This window comes from Pelmatolapia mariae, linkage group LG5, assembly GCF_036321145.2.
Source record: "Pelmatolapia mariae isolate MD_Pm_ZW linkage group LG5, Pm_UMD_F_2, whole genome shotgun sequence".
NCBI lineage: Eukaryota > Metazoa > Chordata > Actinopteri > Cichliformes > Cichlidae > Pelmatolapia > Pelmatolapia mariae.
The window spans coordinates 10,760,668-10,771,538 of record NC_086231.1 but is presented as its reverse complement, the minus strand read 5'-3'; the positions used below and the strand labels follow the sequence as shown (position 1 = coordinate 10,771,538).

Below are 10,871 nucleotides of genomic sequence, written 5' to 3'. Positions count from 1 at the left end.
TTCCTTTCTTTGGTCTTCATCAGAAGTTTACATACACTTATGGGCATAAATCTCATGGAAATGTTTTTTAGCTGTTCTGTTGGTTCCGGACAGGATTTAAATTGGCTAATATTTGACCGCTCTTCCTTTGTAAACAACAAGTTGGAAATTTCTCCTTGGTGGATCTTCACTGAGTTCTTTGAATTTCCCCATTGCTCTGAGTATTGCCCAATTTCATGAATGCTATCAAACAAAAACTTTTTATGCTGCCAAAGAGAAACTACCAGTTCTCATCACTCATGTCATATTTGAACCAACGTGTTTTTAACCATGTGTAGACTAGAGAAAATACAAAATAAACTCTAACTTATACATGGAATTCTTATCTTTACAGTTCTACAGTAATTCTACTCTGGAAAAAGAACATTTCAACCATTAAAAGCCCCAAATTACTATGATATTCAAGCCTATGGTGATTGTGTGTAAACTTCTGACCACAACTGCACATCACAAGTGAAAAGACTGTGTTCACTCAGTCTGACATACATGTTGCATTTCTGCTTTACTAAAAAATGTTCATTTTATTCATGTTTTTGTCCTCTTTTTGTCTCAGTTTTGGTAACTGCTTCTCGCCTGTGGAAGAAACTTCCAGGTGACTTAAGAACAGACACAAACTTAAAGAATTCCTACAAAGCCTTTCACTGTTTTTGTGATGAGTCAAATTTTGCACCTAACGATAATACTCTATTTCACATTTAATCCGAACAAAGACTTTAAGCCACAGATTTCACAAGCAGTGAAATTCTTTTATAGTCTTACATAATAAGAGTAGCCACTTCCTGTTAATTCATAGACAATGAGCATTTATTTAAGGAAACAAAATAATGAAATATGAAGTAGCTGCTCTTTTATTGGTAAACAGTCATAATATAAAGCAGCTTCACTCCCCCGTTTAATAAAAGTTTAAAACATTTTTACTTTTTTCAGGGGTTTATCTGTATAAAATTGCATTCTTTCCTTTCGTAACTAGCTTTGTGCAACTTTATTCAACAACGTGATAAATTTTTTGTTGAATCATACATTTCACAAGTTATCTTCAGTGTTTATGACACAAGCGGCTCGTTTGTGAAATCTGACTATTGCAGCTTCTGACGTCACATCAGTCCTGTTACAATATTTTCAAAATTGTTTGTTAACACCTGCTTTTCCAGAGAGCTGCCTCCCTTTCACATTAGTTGGAAAATGTCTTGTTGTCTTCAGGATAAGACCAAAGAGGTTTGACACAAAATGATCTGCAAATATCACGCCCCCAGATACTTTCTTCTTTGGCATAAAAAAGGAACTTTTGGTAAAAGGCATTTAGAAACTGTGACTCAAACAATGAAAGTAGACACTAATGATGTAACTTGCGTTATAAAAAGGAAGCTCTGAAATGACTGACTGTCATGTGTGTTGCTGTTTTCTTTTTCATTAAAGCCATTCAAGGACATCTTGTGATCCTTCCTGCTGGAAGAAGTCACTTTCATTAGGACTGAAATGTCTCAGGATTAAAAGTTATAATCAGAAAAACTTTGTTTTGATTAGCAGAGACCAATACAGCAATACAGAAGATGGCCAGGTGGGTGCCACAAATAACAAGCAAGCCACAGTACAACATAATAGTTTAGGAACAATAAAGGTAACATGTAATATACTCCCCTGTGACTTTTTAGCTACACCTCTTCGAGTACCTGTTAACACAAATCAGACACAAGGCAGCAGCTCAACGCATTAAGGCATTTAGACATGATCCAGAGGACCTGATGAAGTTCAAACTGAGCATCAGAATTGGGAAGAAATGTGAATTTAGTGACTTTGAACAAGGCATGTTTGGTGGTGGTGCCAGATGAGCTGGTCTGGGATTCCCCTACACAGCCATTTCTAGGGTTTCAGGGGTGAATGACCATGCTTTGAACTGACAGGAAGATAAGAGTAAGTTAAAAAACACAACAAAAAACACACACACACAGAAGTAGAAGAAGTAAAAGATTAAAAAAATGATTTCTGGCCTGATGAGTCTTTCTGCTGCAACATGCAGATAGTAGGTTCAAATATTTGGCAGTAATACGAAAGCACGAATCTGCTGCTGGTGGTGTAAAGGACATTTTCTTGGTGCCCCTTATTATGACCCGAGCATCATTTAACACCATGGCCTACCTGAGTACTGTTGCTGATCATGTCCATCCCTTTATGCCTATAGGGTATTCATCCTCTGATGGCTGCATCCAGCAGGATGACGTGTCATGTCACAAATCTCAAAACTTGTCAGACTGATTTCTTGAACATGATAATGTGTTCATTGTACACATGGAAATACACCTGACTAATGTTATGCAACCGTGTGATGCTATCAATACGGACATACCAAAATGTTGAAGGAATGGTTCCAGCACCTTGTTGAATCTTTGCCATGAAGAATTAAGAGAGTGCTGAGAGCACAAGGGAGTTCAAAGCTGTACTCGCAAGATGTACCTAATAAATTTTCCAGTGAGTGTAATAATGGAAAACTGATACTTAATTAAATTCTGGTTATTAATAATTTAATGTTAACAAACAATGAACTGATAACAATGTTTAGTGATTGGTTTACATCTGTTTGCAGGGGTCACTGTAAAGTTGTAATTGATATTTACCTCTGTAAATGGTTAACACTTTGTAGCTCATTTATAAGCATTGCTTGAATGGAAAATGATATTTATAGTACTTGATTTAAAGAATGGATATTGCAATGATAGCGTCGCAAAACAAGCCTGTGAGCCTGGAGTCCTCTTTTATTCACTCTTTAGTTTTGGTTTCACTTTTTTGGTGACCTCAAGTTTCTCTCCCTGTCTGAATAGGTTTAGGGAAAGACTATGGCGTGGGTTAAAACCTGATGAGTTAGTAGTGAAACCTGTATCACTATTGCCACCACAAATGAGTCACAGGAAAAATGCTAAAGGAAACCCCGTGGGTGTCTCTGAAATGACAGCAGGGTTAAGTAAATGGCAGTATCTGATGCCCTTGGGATAAGAACAGGTTCACTGATCACTAATAACCCTCACTATAGTATGCTTTATCTGCTGTAAAATACTACACACACTAATATCTTACTCATAAAGTAATTATTTGATTTGTATGAAGATTTTTAAACATTGTTTTATGTAAACTAATAAAGTTTTAATTATTGATCAGTTGGCCATTTATAAGCAATAGTTATCCAACTTAAGGGTTTCCAGGGAGTGCTGGAGCCTATCCCAGCTGCTATAGGGTGTGAAGCAGAGTACCAGTTCATCACAGGGCAAACACAGAGAGACAGACAATCATTCAGGCAGTGGGAGGAAGCCGAATCATTCTGAAGAAACCCACACAGGGTGAACATACAAACCTCACAATGAGTGGTGTGACAGAGGTGTTAACCACCTTACCCCAAAAAGTCAAACAAATACAACAATTGGTTGAAAATGAAGATTTGTTAGAAGCATTTGGGGGATTTTTTGGACTCTTTAAGCTGAAAACTCCTCTTTAGTTTCAGATTTTTATAATTTTATCAAGCAGCAGTTTAGATTATCCCCTCACTGCGTTTGTCCTGTTCCATATAATCTCGTATGGAGACGGTGCCCCACATGTTGACTTACTTTAGTGAACTCATGTGAGCCTCACAAGGAATGTGTGGTTCATAAAGAGGCATCACTGAACCCCAAAATGCTTACCAGCTGCTGATATGAAGCAGATTAAACATTTCATGCAACAGAAGAACTGAATGCACGAGTGCACACTTATTATAAATAAAATAAACTATTTGCTCTTCATACGATCCCTTTCAAACCGGTTTATTAAAGTTACGTATACCCAAATTTCACACTGCGCCTTCCATATTGTACTACTCAAAAACATTTCCCCACCTTTAGTTTGTTGGGATCTGATTTAGCTGCTCTAATGGGTCAAACTTTGTCGAGGTCTTTCCTTTAATTAGTCACCGCTCTGCTATTCCAACCCTCTATTTTCTGACGACTGCTCGACACAGGATTGCAACATCGAAACCCCGCCCCCGCTAGATGACGACACTGGGGGAGGAAATATCGAAACCAAACAGAGCCGAAGTCACTCTGAGTCCGCTCAGCAGTCCGGCTGAAAGTTCTGAACGGCAGCAGGATCCGTGGAGACCGCAGGGACTCTTATCCGGACCGGGGCCATTTTAATGAGACCCGCAGATAGACGGATAAACGGACAGACAGGAGGACCCGAGGACTCGCTCTGATCTCGCTTTGTTCACTTTATCTCCGGATATTCACACAGAGGAGAACTCAGAAGTTTCTCTTCTCTATTTCTTTTTCACGCATAAGTTTTGCCGATTTTCTTTCTTTCTGCTGCTTTTTCATTGAAACCAAAGAAGTCGCTCAGAAACCGCCAGCTGACGGACGACAGGTTGCGCAACCGAGACAATAAGAAGCAAACAAAGACGTCACCACCAGTTCTCCCAGTGTCGCGGCTGCTGGTCCCAGTTGTTTTTATGTCTACACCGATTTCTGCTGCACAGACAGACAGAAGCCAGCACCTCAACACCGACTCTACTGGATTTCTACTAAATCTACTGGCTTCCTGTTGACCTGCAGTCCGGACCAGTCTGCCTCAAGGTAAAAAACCAACCTGGCTACTTAATAAAACTAATCAAACCATAAATGAATGCACCTGTACAGACACATGTAAATAACATTCAAACTGTTACTTATAAAATGCAAAAGTATTATCTGTGAAGTGCACTTGAAGTACTCATTATGCAGAATGGCTTAAACATATATATTACGTCATATTCACGTGTATTTCACTAAGCTTCGTGCATTGTCAGTTTATAAAACGATAATGCAGGTGTATGAGGCAGAGAAAAAGCGCTTTCCTATGAAATATGAACAATAAAAACAGCAAAGATCATTCCTAAACTTTAAAGTAGTTGCTTGAGAAAATCGAGCTGGAGTTTCGCTTTGTTTCCAGGTATGACGTGCTCATCATCATTTGGGTTTTGCGCTCTCGTTTCCACGACGGAGTAAAACCTGAAATTGAACTTTTAGACAGCTTCACCCATATTTTCAGGCCTGCAGATCTGAGCTGATGAAAACTGAAGCTGTACGTTTTATGAAAAGTTAGGACCTTGAATGATTTACGTTTAAATGCATGTTACAAACTGACTGGATTGTAGCAGTCTGAGTGTGCAGTGTGAACATCAATCATAAACAGACAGATGCATTAAAAACCTCCCAGAATGACACAGTAGACTCAACAGCAAAATACGGCATCAAATAAATTATGAGAATAGGAAGAAGAGAATAGCTGAAAAGCTCTGTAAAAAGTAAAAGTAAATTCTACAAATCAGATTTTCATTTGATCAAGTTATTTAAGCAAAAATGCCCCAAAATTGGGATTTTATTGGAGTGACTGTTGAGTATATCTGCTGCATAGCTGAGTTTCTGACCAAGTTAAAAAACCAAACAAACACTACAGTGCCACACTGTTCCCGTGCGGTTCAAAAGGTTCAGTGGTGAAAACTGCTTCATCCCCTTTTACCTTTAAAGTACATTTGTGGATGGTCAAAACAGCAGTTCTGACTCATCATTCAGATAGAGATAAGAGTAAAAATCATAAGTGAGGCTACGTTAAAGACTTAAACAAACTCAGAAACAGGAATACACATGAAAAGCCGAGATTAAACTACAGAAGTAAGGAACCTGTAACAAATACCAGTGGGATTTTTGATAACTGCATTTACTTAAACTCAGCCTTGCCACAGATCTGCCTTACATTTTTAGATGATAAAGTTGGATTGTAATTAAGATTAAAAAAATAAAATAAATGTTGTGTAAACTCCAGTTTCCTACGAGCTCTAGCCCCTCTCAGTTTGAAAATTAAAATAAAAGTCAAAAGTTTATTCTGTTAGTCTATTTAATAACTGCTGTAATTTTGCTGAGATATCTAAACTCTTCCAGCAAATGTTCACTTGTATTTGAATATGAAGAATAAACAAAAGAAACGGGCATCATTAACAAAATGCCGAGTGCCACTACATTTCAGCACACACTGTTACACACCCCACAAACGTTTTCTTTTAGATTATTTTTAAGAACCGGATTTCTGATTATGAGCTGAACAGAACGTCATGGAGAAATCATTCATCATAGATTCAGTGTTTGTGTATTTGGGGGTGGATGACGTTGCTGCTGTGACTCAGGGTGTTTCAGCAGAGTGAAAGCAGCATTGCCCCACAGCAGGCAACATAGCGTTACCACAGCGACCACAGGCTCTAAAAAAACTTTACATAAGTCTCACTCACACACACACACTCTCTCTTGCATGTGTGTGTGTAATTGTTGACTGTATTTAAAGCCTGTTTAAACTATAAACTGTTGTGCTCTGATGCAACTATCTGAAAGCTGAAGCACCCATCAGCTTACAGGAAGTTGCATCATGAAGCCTATAGACACACCGACTGTGTAACATGTGAGCAGCGGAGACGCAGAACACGGAGAGATATGATACAAATATAACTTCTCTTACTGTATGTGAAAGTGTTACTGACAAGTGTTCAGCGGACAGAAGGGGCCAAGTCAGAGTGTCACCTGCAGAGGGCGCTGCAGTGCGGTCACGGCCTCTAAAATTAAACAGCCAGCAAATTACCAAACATTGAATGAAACATTAATCATTAACGATAGGGTGATCCTCTTTGTACTAACTGTTTAGGATTAAGGATTTCTGCATTTTTTAAGATCTTTTTAATGCTGCATAAATTGAGACTCCTTTTTACCTTTACCTTTTAAACAATCATACTGACCATATAATCACAAAATGCATTTATAAAGGTGCAATGCACAGATACACACGCCCGCTATTAGTGCTAAGTAAGAGACTAATAAATTACTAGAATCTCAGAAAATCCCACTGTCAGAAAGCGAGGGTTTGGAGCACTCTGAATCCTGGCTTTCTGGCTCACAGGTATTACTTCTAGATGTGTCGGCTTTATTCATTGAAATATTGGCTGTGTTCAATTGGGATAGTTTGGGACTGTACTTGCTGCAGCATATTACATGGAAGTGTACATTAACCTGATGATGTCTCCAATCACAGATGAGCGCCAGCATGTCTACAACCAGATCTCAGCTGTGTCTTAAGAGGCTTCTGGATGAGCCTCAAGGCGATTCACTGAAATGTAAACGAGCCCGTCTTGCTCCACCCCCTACCTCTACTGGGATATCACCCTGCCTGAGACCCACAAGCCCCGCCCCCACATCCAACTCGAGCCAGTCCTCATCAAGAGTTGGGTCATATTTCCTCTTTGAACGGTGTGAGAGGGAAGAGACCTACAGGGCTGTGCATGTGCACACACAGCAGCAGTACACCTGTCAGGTAACACTCAGAAAAATGTCACTGTTACTTTTAATAAGAATTGAATACATGTTAAAAACTGTACTGTCGATACTTCAGAAATAGTGCTAATGATAATATTAGGAAGAGATTACTGTAAAACACTTGTGAAAGTAGTGACTGTATTGTACATCATACTACGTTACCCATGACAGTCACTCCTTTTTTCCCACAGGTGCTCCCACTGCGTGGATACCAGGAGCGGCTGGCGGCCTATGACCGGATTGGTAAACATGAAAACATCTGCGCTCTGCAGGACGTTGTAATTGGCCAACAGAAGGTGTATGTCTTCCTGCCTGGTCACCACGGTGACATGCATGCGTATGTGCGCAACAGGAAACGCCTGAACGAGGAGGAGGCGGGGCTTTTGTTTGCCCAGATGCTGAATGCTGTCATGCACTGTCATAACCACGGAGTCGTTCTGAGAGACCTGAAGCTCCGCAGATTCGTCTTCATCGACAAATACAGGTGAGACTCCGAGACTGGTGCTTTGGTAATAGCACTATTACAGCAGTAATACCTGAGACTGTAAAAGACAGATGTAGGGCCCAGGTGGAAGTGCTGTGAAATATTAACTTTAATGGCCTGCAGGGGGAGACTCTTGTGGTTACGAAATACATTCACGAGGCATATCATAAATGGATGCAGTCCATTCACGCTTACATTTGTAGTCACAAAGGTCCATTTTGAGGGAGTCTAAAAGAATGCATACTACTCCCAACAAATGGACAAGTATAAATATCGCTATATTGATCTTACTAGCATGAAGGAGGCATATGGGGAGAAAAAAAGTACCTCTATTAGTACTTTTACTGTATCTTACAGTCTTGGCCAAGACTGTATAAATACTACAAATACTGCTGCTGATAAACTTCTGTCTGACTAGTATTTTCTTTTTCTTTTCCCAGGACTCGTCTGGCACTACTCGGACTCGATGACTGCGTGCTCCTGCATGGTAACAACGACGATGACTCTCTAACAGACAGACATGGCTGTCCTGCCTACGTTGGCCCTGAGCTCCTGACCAATGGGAATGGGTCGTACTCAGGCCGTGCCGCAGACATCTGGAGCCTGGGCGTGTCTCTGTACACAATGCTGATTGGCCGATACCCTTTTCAGGACACGCAGCCTGCTGCGCTGTTTGCTAAGATACGCCGTGGAGCATTTAGCCTGCCCGATTGGATGTCGCCAGAGGCCAAGTGTCTGATTGGCTGCATGCTAAGGAAATCTCCCACTGAGAGACTGACGGCATCTGAGCTGCCGATGCACCCGTGGCTTACCAAACCTCGCATGCCACACAGCAACATGCACAAGATGCATCACAGCTCCCACACAACACTACAGAATAAACAAGAGGACAGTGACCAAGTGGTGCCAATATGGACTGAGACCAATTAAAAGACATCTCTATCTCCTTGTGAGGACCTGCACTGCTATAATGAATCCCTGCAGCCTGCAGCCTAAACCTGATTCACACTTCAGGTGTAAAACCTAATCTGGACTCTAAAAACAGCGTCTTCGAGATGTGTGGCTCCGTCATCACACCTCACAGTCAAAACTCCAAAGAGGTCTTCACAGATATAGACACATTAAAAGCACAGCCGCACTACAGAGACAGTCTAATCCTGGATTACTTGACCCTTATGTGCCTTCTTTCTCTACCTGTGTCTCAGTTCAAGCCCCGCTTCTTTTAGGTGGCAGGGCCTCCAAAGGTGGTTTTCTTTCTCAAATTTTCCTTACAGTGGACTCCCAGCAGTCACTTGTTCCAGCAATAACGGACACAAATGAGAACTAATGGTGTGTTCAGGTGCACATCCTCAACAAGTGCAGTGGAGAATATCCTACATCCCAGTCTGCCCAACTAACATGTACTTGAGCAATATGATTAAGCAACTTTCATCTACTAGACTGCCCCTCATAAACTGAAGGTTTGAACAGCAGATGGGTGTGGCTTCTGTGCTCAGTGCTATCAAAGCTGTATATTAGGCATACTTGGCCTCACTGACATCACATAGAGCCAAGTACTGCAATAAATTGTTAAAATAGTGTTTAAAGGAAGGTTACGTATACATATGTTAACCTTGTTATTTAAAAATGTTAAAGGTTTAGCATTATATTTATATATATAACAATAAGGCATAATAGGTCCCCTTTAAGGGCAAAAAAAAATGTACTTGAGTGTGTTGAGAATTGCCCTGAACGCACCTTTATATTTAAAACTGGACTCAAAAGGAGGTGGAGCTTAAAATGGGACATAGCTTTTTTCTTTCAGTGTTTACAATGCTGATTTCCTTCTGTGATTGTGAGAAAGATCAAACACATCTTTCTGAAAAACATTAGGAACCAGATTATAATTTTTTTAAATATAAAAATGGCATTGAAAAGGAATACAGCTTCAGCTATCAGTGTTCTCATCCATTTTTACATAAGCAGAGAGCAGCCATGGTTGATAAAATATTTTTCAGACCTTAGCAGACCTTAAGATCAAAACTTCATTGGGTAATTTAATATAATCTGTTTTTTGTGGACTTATAAAAAAAACCTATCTCATAATAATCTCCACAAATTATTTATATTTTGATACAAACTTATAAACTGTTTTCTCATCCTTGACATTTATTTGTGAATGAATAACAACTGTGTTTATTCTGGGACACATCTTATCCTCTCACAATGTCACTGAGCAGTTTAATTTGGGAATAACTGAGGATAAAGGAGAAGCAACATTTGTTAACTTATTAAGAAAATAATGAAGTGATGATCTTGAGATAATGGAATACGATTAATCCTCACTTACTGGTCTTGTGTGTCCATTGAGGAGGATAATAATTACAAACAAACCTCAATTCAGACAATAAGCTGCTTCCTGGTATGCTGTATGATTCTGGTCCAAATTACAGATGAAAAGAAAAAAAAATAAAGGTTTTGAAAAATGTTTTGGTGTCAAAGGTTTTTTTGTTGAATTTTAATTAAATAAACTTCTGAGCCTGCATGCATATGGTCTCTTTTACACGTACATGCAATCCCAGTATTATCTTAAGACAACATTTTTTCAAGTTTGAGCTGCAGTGTACCTGTACCAGCATTTTGGTATCACTGGCTTTCAGTTTTACACCCTTAATTTTTAAACATAATAATAAAAATAATACATGTTTGTATATAACTGTGCAAACAAGTGAATGGCCCTTAGAGGTGCTAGAAAGAGAGACAAGGTCTGTTGATCTGTCTGTGCAAGTGCAAAGTTTAGGGTAGCTCCATATTCAGAGATGGTCTTGGGAAAAACTGATGAAATTTCCAAAAGTGGTGCAGAGTAATAAAGAACTGGAGAGTTGCAGTAAGAGTAGTCTGAGTATAACTGGAACGGTTTCATAGTATTATAAATTATAAAGCAGTTAAGAAATTCCACCCTTTTTAAAAAATATCAGTAGTTGTACTGATATTTGATAGTTGTGGGGCAATACCCA

The 10,871-nt window shown here is 39.5% G+C and overlaps 1 protein-coding gene across 1 annotated transcript; it reads left to right on the top strand.

Moving 5' to 3' along the window:
- Window positions 1–4,079: 4,079 nt before the first annotated feature.
- trib3 (tribbles pseudokinase 3) lies at window positions 4,080–10,348 on the top strand. Its single transcript, XM_063473634.1, has 4 exons — window positions 4,080–4,631; window positions 7,111–7,389; window positions 7,583–7,875; window positions 8,316–10,348. Exons 2-4 carry the CDS (start codon window positions 7,111–7,113, stop codon window positions 8,803–8,805), a joined length of 1,062 nt encoding a protein of 353 aa, XP_063329704.1. The 5' UTR covers window positions 4,080–4,631; the 3' UTR covers window positions 8,806–10,348.
- The last annotated feature ends 523 nt before the right edge of the window (window positions 10,349–10,871 follow it).